Below are 18094 nucleotides of genomic sequence, written 5' to 3' on the forward strand. Positions count from 1 at the left end.
GTCTGGGTCTACTATGACTTTCTGAGGTGAATAGCATCCCCATCTTTAAAGATGAATTAGAAGAATTTTTAAAAAATGCATTTTAGTTATCTCATGTTCTATTAACTTTGCAAGCCTGAAAATGCATTTTTTCCCCAAATAAACTCTCTATGCAGTTCCATTTTGAATGGAAACATAGAGTGGCCTGCAGTCTAATCTTGCCTTTTTAAAATATTTCTTCCTCTGGACAGCAACGTTCATGGTCTAGGTAGGGTGCTACTGATATTTTCAGAGTTGAGAAAAACCCCTCAGGTTTGTTTGTAGTTCTTAAATTGGCCATATGCACAAAAGATCTCATGGGAATTTGGCCTTGCTGGTTTTGTTTTCTTTTCCATATTTGTTTGAATATTAATAGTATCAAGCTAACAAATTAAGAAATTTGTTTTATGTGTACAAACTAATTTTAAACTAAAATTAATCATGAGCCACGGCCTTTGTAAATCATAGTAGAAATCACAGTGGAAGACTAATAAATATGCTTGTTACCATTAGATAAGCATGAGAAACAATGAAAAGAAATTCCAACATTATTCAGTGGGTATTTTCATGAATATAAAATCTAATAACCTAAGAAATTAAAAATCACTTGGCAAAGCTTTAAAAAGTCCAGTCTGTGCATCTATAATTTTCACAAAGGGGTGGTTTTTTTTTTTTTTGTATACTTTTACTTTTTAAATTACTTTACTACCTAGCTTTTATCCATTTGGAAGAGATTTCTGATGTTTTGTCTGCTTAAAGCTCTTGATAATTTTTATGGAGAGTCTTGAAATGCTAACTAGACAAGGAGATTGATAGCTCTACCAACAGCTGAAATTGAGAGAGAAATTTTTCTCTAGCTACATTTTTTTGGTTGTATACTAAATTCCTAAACTTGAGTAAGCAACTTTCTCACATTTCAAATTCAATTTGTTTCTATTCCTAATACATAACTGATATTCTTCAAAAAGATTTTAGAATGATTGTGCTATTGTTGGAGCAGAGGTCCACAAACTTTTTACGAGTCAGATTGTAAATATTTCAAGCATAGGAGCCATAATGGTTTCTGTCACATCCACTCAAATATGCTGTTATGGTGTGAAAGCAGCCATAGACAATATATCAACAAATAGGAGTGGCTGTGTTCCAACAGAATGTAATTTACAAAAATAGGCAGCAGTGCTGATCTGGGTCATGGGCTATAGATTGTCAACCCTGTGCGGTAGCAAGAATAATGACCACCCCAAAATGTCCACAACCTAACACCCAGAACCTGTGAATATGTTACATGTCAAAAGGGACTTTTGTGTGATTACATGTCAAATGAGACGTGTGTTACATGTCAAAAGGAACTTCTGTGTGATGTGATTAAGGACAAAGACATTAAAATGGAAAAACTATCCTGGATTATCTGAGTAGGTCCAGTTTAATGACATGGGCCCTTAAAAGTAGAGAACCTTTCCCAGCTCTGGTCAGAGAGATGCAGTGTAAAAAGACTCAACCTGCCATTGCTGGCTTTGAAGAAGAAGGAAGAGGGCCACAAGTCAAAAGATGTGGACAGCCTCAAAAGCTAAAACAATCCATGACTGTCAACCAGGAAGGAAGTGGGGACCTCAGTCCTCCAACTGCAAGAGTTTGTAAGTGGATTCATCCTCAGATTCTCCAGAAAAGTGTACAGTCCTGCCAACACTTGGATTTCGGCCTTGTAAAACTTAACCTGAGACTCAGCTGAGCTGATAGGTCAGAATTCTCACCTATGGAAACTGAAATAATAAATTTATGTCATTCTGTGCTGCTATGATTTATGTCATTCTGTGCTGCTATGTCTGTGATCATTTGTTATAGCAGCAATAGAAAACCAATACACTCTGCATTGGCACACTGCAAAATTAATATATATATATACATTCATAGTTTCATTTAAGTCAGATTACTATTATACAGATAATATATTATTCAATGAAAATCAGTTAGCAACTAGAAAGTTCATTTTGTCCTGGCAGTTACCTATAATAGCACTTTATGAACTCAATTAAAGGAATCACCAGACAGTGAGAATTGTCATTGTAAAGTGGTGGCAGGATACTAGGGGAAATTAGGGGAGACAGCATCGTCAGGTAGCCAAAAGAAGGGCCATGTGGGAGAAGGTGCTGGATGCCAAAGGCAACTCTGACATTTACAGATACGTTGTACTCTTGAAACAACTTAGCTAAACTTCTCTGCTGGCAGTTGATAGACTGGAGCTATCACCGCCACCCCTGCCTGCCATTGTCTGTGCTACAGCCTCATGTAATTATTATTAGGGCACATTGTTATATCCTCTTGAATGTAAAAGGAAGAGAACTAAACTATATACTCTATCTATATGGAATCTAGATATTTAAATATTCATTTATGAAAAAGTTATTTGTCACTTTCAACTAATAGTAAATACTTGCACAGTTTTAACCCTAGAAGACCCATTTCTGTGCTGACAGTTACACCAGATTCTATGGAGCCATTTCTGGGAATGATGCAATCATACGTGTGTAGGACACTCTAAGATATATATGTTAAGGGAGTGTTTTTCTTTGAAGGATACAAATGTAAAAATTCCTGATGTTGTTTCTAAATTTTACTGCTTCCCGTATGACAAGTAGCAACTATTCATCAGGAAATAATGTACATTCAGGTTAGTGATAAAACTCAGAAATGAAAGAAGCAAGCTGTTATCATTTCCTTTAAACTAATGTCATCTGGTTAATGTGGGCTAATGAGTAACTATACAGCAGAAGTGAAATTAAATATATACCTTCTCCTTGTGTTCCAATGAAATAGCTGCCAACTCCCTGAGAATAGTTATGTAACGTGGATGCGACTGGTCCTGATAACACAATATTCTGTTTCTCAGCTCAGTGGCCTTTATATCATTGTGCTTTAACCAAAGCCAACTTTTTCTTTTCTGTCTGAGTTTAACTAGTTCTCAGTGTGATCCTTTCTATCGAATCCTCAAAAGACAATTCAAATACTCTGTGTCACCATATTCCTAATAAGCAAGAGCACCTTGCTTTCTCAGTGAGGCTCTTTAGGCTTCAGATACTTGACAGCTATCCCCTTAAAAAAAAAAAAAATGATGGTAAAACCTAGACTTAGCTCTAAGGATTATTTAAAATACTAAAATATGGAACAGTACTTATCACGACTTTAAGAAAATGTTTGTAGAAGAATATGCAGTGGATTATTCCCTGTTGAGATTTATACTGTACTTTTTCAGTGGCATAATCCCCTTGAGTGGTGTTTACTCCTTCAGTGACTGTAGAGGTGTTTATATGTTAAAAGACATGACCCCAAAAGAGTTCTCTCTCCCAGCTTAGCTACTACTGAATTATCATAGATTTGACTGTGGAAAAATTTACATCTACTAATATCTTGCTTCCCTAGCATGCATTCCTGACATTTTTAAGATGTGTTCTTTCTCAAGTAGCATTAAAATTATAAACAGGATATGAATTAGTCTTTTGCCGGTCAAGTCAAACATATTAGAAATGTTCTCAAGAAATCCCCAAAATTTATTTGTGCACTTATGTATAATAACAGCAATTAAACTTTACTGGAGAAAGAAAGAGAGCATAAGCTCAGCAAAATCCAGATCATTTTTATGTAATGTCTTGCCGTCTAAAATTTAGAAACTTAAAAAGAGGCAGCGTGGTATCCATTGAACAGTATTTCTCCCATCCACACTCAAGAGGTCAATGTCCAATTCACTGGACAACGCGACAGAAAGAATCACCCTGGAACATCTGACTCAGAGCATTGGAAATGTTCAAATAGTTATGATGAAGTCACTGCCCTTCTTCGTGTCCTTAGCCGCTTTGTCAATTTGCTTGCTTTGCCTCCAAAGACAAGAGATTATTTTTGTTTCAAAAGAGCTGTGGAAGGTACAAGAAAGTTCTGAAGTTTCCAGGTTAGTAGTTTACTATTGCATATGAGCACTAAGCATTTGAAAGTTTGAATAAAAACAGATTAGGATAACCATGTTATTTCAGGTTTTTAAATTATTTTTAATTTTTTAATTATCATAGGTATATGATAGTTATACATATTTATAGGGTACCTGTGATGTTTTGATACATGTTTATAATGTGGAATGATTAAATCAGGCCAATTAACAAATCCATCACCTCACAAAGTTTCAGTTGGACAGGAGGACTAAGCTTTAGTGATCTATTGCAAAGAACAGTGACTACAATAAATAATAATAGATTGTATATTTCAAAATTGCTGAAAGAGTAGAACTAAATGTTTTCACCGTGTTATTTCTGTTGTGTGTGTCTTGAGCAGTAATTCTCCAAATCTGGTGTGGATTAAAATTATGGGGGAGGTGTGGGTATAGTTATTAAAATGCAGATTTCTAAGTTCAGCTTCAATCTCAAAATTCCCAAAGCCAAGGAATCTGTATTTTAATAAGTATCCCAGTTGATTCTGGAGTAGGTCTAGAGAAAACACTTTAGAAACGTTTTTAAGATAGCAAGAGAGTGATTAAGATAGCATGTGTGTTGAATTGATTTAGAACTTAGAAAACCAAGGAAAATGTAAGGAACCTTGGTCATTATTCATTTTTATTGTGACTTTATTGATATCCAACTTCTTTCAGAACTCTGCTCAGATATTATTTTAATTGGTGAAGCCTTTTCAATATACAGAGTTACAATCTATTCTATTTCTCCAGTCTTTCCTACTCACTGTGATTTACTTTTCATTATAGTACGTTACTATCTAATATATTATATATGTACTTGTCGATATTTTTTGTCTTGTTCTCTCTCTACCCTCTTGATTGTAGTGAAATCTGTGAGGCAGGGACTTTGTTTTGTTCAGCCTTGTGTCATAGTGCCTCCAAGGGTACCTGGAATGTAATGGGTATTTACTAGATGATTGTGGCATGAATGAATAAACGAATGAATAGACTTGTTTTGATCATCACCCTGGCTTTATTTTCTGACTTCCATGCTTTGTGCGAATAATTTAACATAGTGATTATTCCATTAAAAAAAAAAGAGTTGGAAGAGAATTTTGAAAGAATAAAATGAATTCACTGATGAATATAATTGTAGAATCATTGAGAGCTAGGGCTAGAAAGGATGTCCAAATCCCCTATTTTATAAATGAGAAAACAGAAGTTATGCAGTCCAAAGAAAAAGAGAGAAGCAACTGTAGAAATACATGAACAAAGCCGGTCATATAGTCTACTGTTAAATAGATAATATTGGTTGGGTCGATGTTGAAACAGAGAAGTAAAAGAAAATAGCAAAAACAATTGAAAGTGGTATGTAGAATATCTATCTATGATAATTAGGAAATTTGAGTTATGGTGCATTTTTAAAATACTTAAAAGTACATGAGTATCAATATTTTTAACTTGAGTTCAACTATGCTATTTTGAATGTACCCAAGAGAGGCATTTTTTAATTTTTGTCAAAAACATATTTGTCAAGAATAGCATATCCTTTTCTAAAGTTTTCAAATATATGTAGTTTTAGTATTTAACATGTCACTTACATCTTGGTAAATTAATCTTCTTTAACCAATTTGTCTTGTTTACCTGACTATTTTTGTTTTCTTAGTTTGATGCATTGCTTAAATCTCTTTCTTCAGCTTATCTCAGAGCTTGCTTATTTTCCTCTTGCTCTGTAGTTATATTTTGTTTCCACTTTCTGTTGGGCCCACCATTTCCTGTTATTGATTTTCTGTAAATTCCTCATAACAGATCTTGTAACAGAGGCCCTTTGAAAAAAGTATCTGAAAATTACGACAAATGTTTTACAAGTGGTTTCTCAGCAGAACCATTTAGCCAGTTTTTGTTTTTGTTTTTAATGTTTAGAATTCATTTATCAATGGCTTTTGCTTTGTTTCCCTTCTCTCATTCTCATTCCTTAAGTGACTGGTCTACTCAGGTACTAAGATTCCTCTGATTTATTCTGCTTATTTTTCTAAACTTCAAATGTTTAAGTTATTGACCTTGGCTCACAGAATTACACATTGGTAACTATGCTAGAATAAATATTTACAAATGGGTGTCTGTTTATCGTGTAAATCCCAGAGTGTTTAGTAAAACACAAAATTGAATGGTGCATTTTGCAGCCTATAATAATTACTACCTGGTTGATGATCAAATTTTCATAAGAACAGAGAGCGAGAGAAACATGCAATTAGGGTCTAAGACGTAAGGAGTGAAGAAGGTAGAGGATAAAACTGAGTATTGACAAAGGCATGAGATAAGACTAGAAGAAGTATTTCTCATGTTTATACTTTTGTCTGAAAGTATAAATTAGTTTCTTTAGGGTGTTAAAAAAGAAAGAGGTATCCAAACAATTAAGTTTATATTTTTTCTAATATTATTTTCTTGTGTTTTAGCCTGTTATGAGCAATAATTATGAAATATTAAGCCTATAATCAGTATCCTGCATTAGTTTATATAGAGATTTAACTTAATATGTATTATACATTACTAAAACCAGTGATCTACATTTAGAAGATCTATTACCACTCAGATTCCTCAGCTACACTGGGTTTATCCCATACTCTTTCACAGTGAGATTTCAAGGATAATTTGTTATCTATAAAGTGCTCTGAGCTCCTTGGAACAAAAGCCTAGATAAACATAGCATAATTGTATGAAAACATTTTAGCTATGCTGAGGATTTATCAGAAGGTCACAAGCTATATGAAAAATACAGGTAAAACTAGATAATGTCTCATAAGTTAGAGAAAGAAACCAATTTGAACCACTATTCCCCCTTTCATCCCTTGAACATCGAGATCTAACCCTTCTGTGAGAACCAAATAAGGACCCACTTCTCCCATAAAACTATTAATAAGTTTAATTATCACAGACCATGACGCTCTGTTCCCTCATTTGTAAGCTCACTTACTCAGTAAGCTATGACTAGTGATATTTATATAAGCACTTCTCTCGTGTTGTTAAACATTCCCTGAGTACGCTCTTCATCTACATCTACAGGACTATGACATTTTTCTCAGGGAAGACAAGAGTTTTTATGCTCTAGGAGCATAATGTAAAGGTATGAGCACTTGATGAGAAGATATCTTGGATATGTAGTCTTTGATGGATTTTGGAGAATAGTTTTGGTGCTACAAAATTGGAGTTAGCCAAATGTCCCAATTAAAATAAATAGTAAAATCAGGTTGGGGTAGATTTCATAAATTTTAGAAGAGTGAGTTTAATTTTCATTTCTAGGGAAATGATAGAATGGACCCAGAAAACATCATTTAGAAAGGCACCCCTCACAAAGAGCCTCCCTAGACTTTGAAAGATATTGCTTAGTCTGATGCACTCCAGTGATGATCTACTTGTAAACAAGACGGAAGGAAGCCTGAGGACCAGGTTGGCACTGAGGCCCTGAGGGACTGTGTCCACCTGTGGAAAGGGGCCAGTGGCCTGTTTCAGGACTGTATTTTTAAACTGCATTGGCCTATTCGTTATTTTTATCAATTACTTGGTTGGATGAGGACACAGATAATCATGTTTGTTTTTTTAATGTTGTAATGACGCAAAGCTTGGAGTGTGTGGGTTGCCAAAATCAGGGTTCAAAAGTTATGAAGAGACTGCAATGTATGAGTAATACCTGTCAAGCTCAAGAAGAGTCTACCAAAATATCTGATGCAATCTTAGTTTTCATTATTAGGAATATGACACCCAAATTGGAGAGGAAGTAGTACCACTTTGCTCTGCACAGGTCAGACACAAGTGGCTGATTTCCCTCAATGCACTTTAACAGGGTGTCCTCCCGGAAATGAGTGATGAGGATAAGAGGACTTGAAACCCACAGAGTATATTTAATGGGTAAGAGAAGACTCTTCAGGGGTAGGACAGACTCTGTAGTTACACATATCTAAAGTTATTGTATAAAGGAAAAAGTATTAAGTTAGTTTCAAAGGGCAAAATAAGACTCCGTGAAAGTGCATAGTCAGATAGGAAGAAAACACTCTCCAGCAGAAAGCATTTGAATAGTGCAGTGTGAAAACTCATTGTGTCATGCTGAAGGTCAAGGTAGATACTCAATACATAGTTATTGAACTGAATTTAAAATCTAACATTTTTACTTAAAGTTTTGTTAGATATGATCCTATACAAATATGACTTGTTAATTAGGCAGATTTGCAAGTCAACAAACTCTCTGGAAATGGATACTTCTTGTCTCTAGGAAGCACCAATTAAAGGCTAAAAAGAAGGTGGTAATGATTGCACATGTGCGTAATATAGGCTGTTTCAGTGTCATTTAAATAGTGGGAATAATTTGGTCTTCTTAAAGAAAGTAATCTAGCAATTAATATTCTAGAGAAATAAATATGTAATTGAAAATATCAAATAATGGACTTATGGCATATGATAGCTTCACTTTTAATTTTCAACAAAACTAAATATAGTTAATGACATTTGGAATAAATGTATGATTTTCATAGAATTTTATAAAATTGGTCACAAAATCTGTGAGAAAGCAAATGCAAGTTCCTTATAAAATATTGAGGTGGAATCTTTTAAATATCTTGCTGCAAGATAAGAAATCTGCCATTCTGTTTCCATTTCACATAATCCTTCGATGTTGTATGTATGTACTCAAGGTATATTTATTCTTTCTCTGCTTATTTTTAGGGTACTTTGAATCCCTATTGTGTGTTGTGGGATGACTCAAAAACGTAAGTGACAGATGTTTTCTTACACTACTTTGGACTAAATATTCAGACCACATTAAGTTATCTCAGCAGCTTGCCAGTTAATAGGAATATAAGTCAGTGGGATGTTACACTCAGAGGGAAAACATTCTCCTTTTTGAATCCACAGGACAGCATGATGAATATGTTTGTGTGTGATGATGCCATCAGGTTACTTCGCGAGATAGGATTGCATTACCTAATTTGTAAGGCACATTGTGATGTGAATTCCACGAGGATTTTTTAAAAGCTCTGATACTGTAGAATTTATGGAAGCTCAAATGCCATTTCAACATTTTGCCTTAGTAATTCAGCTTAGCATTGCAGAATAAAATAGCAATTTCTATGGTCATTTAGCCAATACATTACTCGCATGACCTTGAATCTATTATCAGGGTAATGCAATATTTATTTGGTCCTTTTAGAATGTTTTGTCATAAAAACATTGAGTGACACTTAATTTTTATTCATATATTTTATGAATTCATGCAGACAAAAGAAAATAATTATACTAAATGAGTAATCCTTCCATGTATTTTTTTGTTTGTATGAGTAATTTCAATATATTTGATCAAAATCATCTTTATTTCATTGATAATTCTATGAGATTTTAATGCCTCAGAGTAGAAAAATCCATTGTGAAATCTTAGATAGACTCCATAATTAAAATATTTATGTAGGTTACAGCTATTTGTTTTGCTTGGAGGGGAGATAAATATCAATCAATCCCAAAAGCTAATACCACCATCCATATGCTGTCAGGTAGAGTACCACATTGTTGCTTGCATTCTATGTATTCTAAGAATTTTCCCACTGTTCTTCACCCCAAATATGATCTACATCTGAGGTTTTATGATGTTACTTGCTTCTCACCAGAGAGTCTAGAAGAGGGATATTCTTAGAAAATCACTAGGAAAGGATCAAACCCCCTGACAATTGGCTCAGTCCCAGGGTGCTGATACAATTAATTTAATATTACAGTTAATAATATTAAATGTATTTTTTGCTATAGTGTCTGATATTCTAGGGATCCTCTACTTCTAGAAACCCTAGTACCATAAGGAGAATTCCAGTTTTGCCTTGGTGATAGCATGAGCTGGATGGCCTTATAGATGTCATTATATTTTTGAAACCCCATAGAGAAATCCATGGCAGTAACATTTTTACATGTGTTCCTCTTTCTACAATAGCCAGAGAAGCCTTTGGTGGCATATTCTAAGGGGCTGTTTAGTATGTTGTATAGCCAAGGGAAGACTAAAATGCTATAAGAATTTAATTGAATGTTTTCTGCTCCAGAAAAGTATGCTATCTTAAACTCCTGAATATAGCAACTTGCATATCTCTGTGAATAATAACAAACTTTGATTTAGTTTTATTATCTTTTTACAGGGTAGACTGTGCTTCTATGTTGATCTAAAGAGGGAAAAGTGTTAGTTATTCCAAAAGTCCCTTAGGACTATTAAAGGGACACTCCAAAAAGAAATATTCCCCTATTTTGTGCCTCCTGTTTGCTTCCTTCCACAGAAAGTATAAAGTGTTGAGTTTAATTTATAAAGCTCTTGGTGTCTGAGGTCAGCATTCCCCTTAGGAATCAATCACCCTCAACTTACCCTAACATCTGCTGATAACATGACTCTTATCCATCTTGAAGAACCTGTCTTAGCTTTACAAAATTCAACTTTTAAATTGTCCTTGAAGAAAACTATATGGGGAGAGGAGGTGTATTTAGTTGCCTTTCAAAGAAGATGATCTCATGAGATCGGTGTAGTTCACATTTCCTTGATATATCAGAAAAGTGATCAGAAAGCTTCCACTGTGACAGAACTTCTGTCCACACTTTTCCCCAGATTGTTTCATCATTAAAATTATTTTCCTGGGTGAGTTTTTAAACAATGAAGGTTAAAACACCTTTACTTCCTTTTTTCACATCTATTCTTCTATTTTGTTCATGTTCATATATACAGTAATTTTAGCAATGCAATGATTTTAGCTTTGACTATAGGTCCTTTAAGTAAAATTTATAGTGAAGAGATAGTGCTACTTCTTTTTATACAGAAAGGGTCTCAGGTAAATGATATTTTCAAGACTGTAGTATTAAATTTAATATTAGAATTTGTGTTTTAATTGTGGTTTATCAAGTTGCTGCTCTTTTTAATTTTTTTAAGTTAGTTTTTAATTACAAAAGCAATGCATTGAGTATCTTGTAAAACATAACTGTCAGGTTAAAGGCTTATTGGTCATTACCATCTTAGGTCTCTACATCCACCCATATCTCCAAAGTCACTCTTATCTACATTTTGCTGTGTATATTTTTAGGTATCTGTGCATTGACATGTGTGCAGCCATAGTTATGAAGACTATTTCTACATAAATATTATCATGCTGTATGTAACACTTAGCAACCTCAATTTTAAATTCAATATATGTCTTGGAAATTTTTATACTCTACCACTTATATTTCATTCCTTGTACCTACTGCATTGTATAGGTATATCATAATTGATCAAATATTCTCTATATTGATGGCTACTGACATGGTTTTTATTTTATTCTATCAACTGTGCTTCTATGTACCTTCTTATACATCCCTTCTTGAGCATGTCCCTGACCACCTAATCCGAAGTGTCATCCTATTTTCTTTATATTCCCCCATTTTATATCCTTCATAGCATGCATTCCTTTTTCTCTTATGTATTTTTGTTTACTTATTGTCTGTCTCTTCCACTAGAAAATAAGCATCATAAGAGAGACACTTTATTGTTCTTATCCATCATTGCACTCTTGATGCCTAGTATACCTGCATATAGTACATATTCAACAAATATTTATTGGCTCATTTTGTACAAGAGTGAATATTTTCATGTTTCAGAAATACCCTTTGTATTTAAGAATTATTCACATCTCTGTTTTATTTTATCAATTGATAAACATTCCTAGCAATTATTAAGCCTAATATTGTAAGTTTGATGGGACAATTTTTCAGTTTATTATAGTATTAAAATTCATTAAGAAGAATTAATTTTATTTTTCAAACAAAGGCATTTTATTTTACCCTCATTAGATACAATAGTTTTAAACAATTTTAAAACATATTTTGATTTTGCTTTAGCTCACTAATTAACAGGATACCAAAAATGATTCATCCCATATGACCCATGAAATAAATCCAAAGTAGTTTGCTCACTTCAGAAATAGGCTTATTTTAGATAGGATAACTATTTATTTTTAAATATTTAAATGTTTTCTTTTAAAGTGGGTTACAAAGTTAGCATTTGAGTGATCGATAATTTACACATTCTTTGAGCTACTCTAAATTTGGAGTTTGAGTATTAGATCACTTGTGGTGACTATACTCCCTGTAAAGCCTATAATCCTTTTTTTAAATTAATATGTGATCCTTCTCTATGGATCCATCTGATGCTGTCAGGTCTGTAAAGGATCACATTTGTTTTCAGAAAATGTTTCTGAGTTTTAGTTGTAACTTCTTAACCATGGCTTAACTGTTGTTAAACAGTTTTATCAATCCACTTATAATTTATTTGCCTACCTTGTCGTTGAAAACAAAAGCTTTTAAGGATGGCACTTTCCCATTTTCTACATTTCAAATTGATTTATTGGAGTTGAGAGTAGCAATAGTCACGTCTTGACTGAGAATGACACTAGCTTGTTTTATCTCAAAGTTAAGTAATTGAATTGAAGTAATTCCTCTCATTATCTGTACTTCTTCATAACCAGAACATCTTTCTGTGCTTTGTCATTCATATTGGAAGTCATCATTTCATGTACCTCATGATATAACCCCTAGCAAATATAAAATTAACACCCCAGCTTCATCCCATATTTCAAGGAATTCTCATTATTTTCTTTGTTCTCTGGGTGATTGATATACCTATACATTAGAAGGACACACTATTGTACACCCTAAGAAAAATCTGTTACCCCTTAGAAATTCAAAGCAATTATACAAAGCATTACTATTTTTGAATACCCAACTTTTCCCCTTAAGGGAATAACCAAATGATAAAGCTCTTTTATAAGGCTCTGTTCAAACTGGGATAGACTGGATGCAAACTAATATGAACAGGAAATAATTTATTTACAATTATAATAAAAGAGCAAAAGGAAAAAAAAAACAAAGAAGAGGTCTTGCTGGAGACTTAATTTATACAACAGTTAATAAAGAAAATAGACCCAAAATAGCTCACCATGTAAAACAGTAATATTATGGTCTTATAGTTTGGGAAGAAATATGGAAGCATCTGTTACAGACTTGCAGTTACCTAACTGGAGCCTTTTTCTTAAGAAGCATTAAAAAAAGAAAGTCTATATTCAAAATATTCGGCATACTTATAGCCAAGATTCCAGTAGATAACTATTTCCAGAATTTCCTGGTGATTTAATTAACTAGAGACAGAATTTAAAAACTATTTAACTTCAAGAAGTTTTCTTTTGTAGCACAAAATGGTCTGTTTAAATACATTAAAATATAACTGAGTACATCATGGAAGTCAATACTTTGAATAGAAATCACATGGTTATGTGACAAACATAAGATGCTCAATGTTTTAAATTAACAGTTTTACATGGAGCTCCTAATAGGTCCGATATGAATCCTAGTCCAACATGTTTAATTTTACTGGATAGTGCCTAAGATCATGTTTGTTTTTCTGTAGTTACAGTGGTAAGAAGTAACTATTTGTGATTGGCACTTGATGTAACCCTGCTTCAGTGGTTGTATTCAGAGCCAGTATGGCGGTAACTGCAGAAGCAGCGAAGTTACATTTTTGGAGTTTCCACCTAAGATATCAGGATTCCGTAGAATTTCCCATTATCTTTTCAGGTCCAATCATCAGTTCTCTAAAACATAAAACTATGTTATGTTTTGTGTATCTTGATTATATTCACACTGACAGAAATGAAAATATTGAAACTTTACATTATCAAAGCACTAATCCTTTTAAGTTAAAGTAAAATTTACTTTACCTCTAAAAAATGAAATATTATGTCAGTAAAAATAATAATATACAACTTTAGAATAGCTACTGGTTTCCAGATTTATTGTTGATAAATGTTCCATTAGCAAAGCAACCATGCTATTTTAAAAGAACTACAGAAAGCAATAGAAAAATATTAATTTCATAAAAAATGTGTACTTAAGAATTCATTAGTAGGAAACTAAATGAAGCTTTTACATTTTGCTTTTCTGCCTTATATTATACATTATTTTTGATGCTTTGTGATATCCACAGTTGTATGTTTTTTCATAAAGCCATTATAATTCCAAATAACCTTATTTCAGCTTTCTTCAGAGAAATTTTTCTTTTTTATATCTGAAAATTTTAATTTTCTTAGAATGTTTTAAGTTACATCATAGATTTTGTGGTATTGAATCTTAAGTGCCTGGTTTCCTGAAGGTGTATATTATTGAGTTTGTTAGTACATAAATGATCCCTTTTTAACTGATAAAGTTTACTAAGTGCCTCTAATATTATTAACGGCCCATTATGTCCATTAGTGTGAGCTATAAAGTTCAGGAAATGTTGCATTATTGAATGCAACAACATGAATTCTTAGGGATAACATTGGAAGTAAAATGTTGCCACATATATATTTTTTATTGTAACATTTATCTTGGCTCTCTAGCATAGGGGTCGGCACACTATAGCCTGTGGCACAAATACAGACTTCCACCTGTTTTTGTAAATAAAGTGTTATCAGACATAGTCATGCCTATTTGTTTATGTATTACCTGTGGTTGTTTTTATATTACAAATGCAGAGTTGAGTCATGACAGAAACCACAGTGCCTGCAAATTCTAAGATACTTACTATCAAGTCTTTTATAGTCAGAAAAACATTGCCAACCTCTGCCCCAAGCAATGCTTTACAGCATTTTTTTATATCTTTGCACACAGAAAATATTAATTATATATCACATTGAAGTAAATGAATAAAAATGTTTGCAAGCAGGGTCAGGGTAGGGTGCTCAATTCTAGAGAATATTCATCTCTCCATTAGGCCTGGAAAATTCTTGGTCATTAATTTTTTTCAAATATAGATTCACCCACAATCTGTCTCATCTTCATATGGAACTCTGAATAATGTTGTCTCCTAGCCTCTTAATCTCAGAACCCCTCTTGATATTTCTAGAGTTTTTTCTTTCCTCTTAATTGTCCATTTTAATTTATTATTTAGTTCACTAAGACTTTTCTTAATTTCAGAGTATCATAGGGTACCCACATTGTGGTTACATAATTTGCTTTTGTGCAATTTGAGTCAAAGTTGTGTGTGCCCTTCATCCAGTTAGTGTGCCTGTACCCTTTAGTTGTGAATGTCCCCATCCATCCTGCCCCCCTTGCTTGATTTCTCTTGAGTTTTACTTCCATCTGTCCACATGAGTGTTGATTGATTAGTTTGAATTTAGTATTAAATACATGTGGTGTTTGTTTTTCCATTCTTGTGGTACTTCACTTAGAAGAATGGCCTCCAGTTCCATCCCAGTTGTTATAAAAGATATTAGATCACCATTTTTTTTAATGGCTGAGTAGTGCTCCATGGTATACATTTTATTAATCCACTCGTGTATTGATGGGCACTTGGGTTGATTTCACATCTTTGTGATTGTGAATTGTGCTGCTATAAACATTTGAGTGCAAGTGTCTTTTTAATAAAATATCTTTGTTTTTCCTTTGGGTAAATACATAGTAATAGGATTGCTGGATCAAATGGTAGGTCTACTTTTAGTTCTTTGAGCTATCTCCATACTGCTTTCCACAGAGGTTGCACTAGTGTGCAGTCCCACCAACAGCGTGTAAGTGTTCCTTTCTCTCTGTATCCTCACCAGCACCTGTTGTTTTGAACCTTTTTCACACAAGCCATTCTCACTAGTGTTAGGTAATATTTCATTGTGATTTTGATTTGCATTCCCATGATGATTAGAGATGTTGAGCATGTTTTCATGTGTTTGTTGGCCATTAGTCTATCTTCATTTCAAAACTTCTGTTCTTGTCTTTTGCCCACTTTTTAATGGAGTTGTTTGATTTTTTTCTTGCTGATTTGCTTGAGTTCTTTGTATATGCTGCTTATCAGCCCTTTATTGGATGCATAGCATGCAAATATTTTCTCCCATTCTGTAGGTTGTCTATTTGCTCTGTTAATTGTATCTTTGGCTGTGCAGAAGCTTTGTAACTTGATCAGGTCTCATTTATTATTTTTGTTGTTGCTGTGATTGCTTTTGGGATCTTCTTCATAAATTCTTTGCCTAGGCTGATATCTATAAGAGTTTTTCAAAAATTTTCTTCCAGAGTTCACATAGTTTCATGCCTTAGGTTTAAGTATGTTTATCCATTGTGAATTAATTTTTGTGAGTGGTGAGAGATGTGGATCCTGTTTCAGACTTCTACATATGGCTATCCAATTTTCCCAGCACCATTTTTATTGAATAGGGATTCTTTATACCAGTGTATGTTTTTGTCTGCTTTGTCAATGATCAGATGGCAATATGAAGATATTGGCTCTCTTATATCTGGGCTCTCTGTTCTGATCCATTGGTCTATGTCTCTCTGTTCTTGTGCCAGTACCTTGCTGTTTTGGTTCCTCTAGCCTTGTGTTATAGTTTGAAATCTGGTAAAGTGATCCCTTCCAATTTATTTTTATTACGTAAGGTTGCATTAACTATCCAGCATTTTTTCTGGTTCCATACGAAGTGTAGAACTATTTTTTCTAGGTTTTCAAAAAAATAAAGTTGGTATTTTAATGGGGATTGCATTGAATCTGTAAATCAGTTTGGGTAGCAGAGACATTTTAACAATGCGGATTCTGCCCATCCATGAACATGATATGTTTTTCCATCTGTTTACAGCCTCTGCAATTTCTTTCCTCAGGATTTCATAGTTCTTGCAAAAGAGGTCTTTCAACTCCTTAGTTAAATGTATTCCTAGATATTTTATTTTCTTTGTTGCTATTGTGAAAGCTAATGTATCTTTGATGTGATTCTCAGATTCACTCTTAATGGTATATATGAAAGATACTGATTTTTGTACATTGGTTTTGTAGCCTGAGGCTTTGCTGAATTTATTTATCAATTCTAGGGGTCTCTTAGTTGAATCTTTGGGGTTTTCAAGATATAAGATTATGTTGTCAAGAAAGAGTGATAGTTTGACCTCTTCTTTCCCCATTTGGATATCCTTGATTTCTTTCTCTTGTCTGATTGCTCTGGCTAGGACTTCCAGCACTATGTTGAATAGAAGCAGTGATAGTGGGCAGCCTATTGGAGCTGCTGCTGCTGCAGCTGCACTCTCTGAAGCAAGTTCAGCTGGGAATGCTGAATTATGCTCAGCTGAGGCAGATTCAGCTGAGAGGCAGCCCTCTCAGCTCAGAGCACTTTTGTGGTTGCTATGGGAAGGGAGGAGCTTCGGCTACAAGCTGGCTGGAGCCAAAATTACTTTGTGGGATGTCAGGAATGGAGGAGTTGTAGAAGATGAGGCATCCAGATGCAAGAATGCTGGCTCTCTGGTCCCTTATGGCACTCCCTGGCAGGTTGAAAGCCCTGTGTCTCGCTGCTGACTGGAGGCACCTAGGTAGGGGAGGGGAGCCCCCCTTACCCTTTCACTGGGTTCTGGGCCTCCCTGGATTTGGTCCACGTTGCCAATCTCTCTTCTCTATCCTCCTCTATCTCAGCTCCGCAGCTCCTCTTGGTGGGGTTTCCAGACTCTTTTGCTGTCTCTCACCATGGTCTGCATCTGAGCAGTAATTGTTCTCCACTCTCCTCAGTCCAACTCTCTACTTTTCTGCTAGAACCTTCTGACACACTGTGCCTGTAGTTGGCCATCTTGGAAGATGCCTCCACTAATTCTCTCTTAAGTTTTGTCTAACTTGTTATTTAATTATCCATGGAGTTTTAAATTTGAGTTATTGTCATTTTTGTTGTTTCTAAAGTTTTCATTTGGTAATTTAAAAAAATATTTTAATTACTTAAAATTTTCTGTTTTATGTATTTATTTTTAAGCGTATGTTTTATTACATTTAACACAGTAAGCATAGTTTTTTTATAATCTGTGGCCAATAATTCGTATATTTTAAATGTTTGTAGATCTATTTCTGCTCTCTTTTTTCTCCTAATTCTTACTCATTATGCCGTACTTCTTAGTGTGCTAGGTTATATCATATCAATTGTCCTTAAACAATTCTTGGCGAGGATTCTTTGAGGCCAAGGATTAAGGTTCATTTCTCCAAAGACAATATGTATGTGTCTCTGCTTAATGCTTGGTGATATGGCCTTAACCCAGAATCCCTTAAACTAAATTGAGTCTAGAGGTTCCCTGAGCCACTTAGGTATTGTGAACCTAGGCTGCAAATCCTCATAAGGG

General features: G+C 34.1%; 1 protein-coding gene across 1 annotated transcript in view; it reads left to right on the forward strand.

Annotated features, from left to right (window-relative positions):
* ADGRB3 (adhesion G protein-coupled receptor B3) overlaps positions 1-18094 on the forward strand; it is a 683715-nt gene that overhangs the window by 389004 nt on the left and 276617 nt on the right. The window contains exon 17 of the mRNA XM_069487813.1: positions 8669-8712. Within this exon, the coding sequence (XP_069343914.1) occupies positions 8669-8712 (44 nt within the window). The remainder of the gene's footprint in view (positions 1-8668; positions 8713-18094) is intronic.

This window comes from Eulemur rufifrons, chromosome 15 (genome assembly GCF_041146395.1).
Source record: "Eulemur rufifrons isolate Redbay chromosome 15, OSU_ERuf_1, whole genome shotgun sequence".
Lineage (NCBI taxonomy): Eukaryota > Metazoa > Chordata > Mammalia > Primates > Lemuridae > Eulemur > Eulemur rufifrons.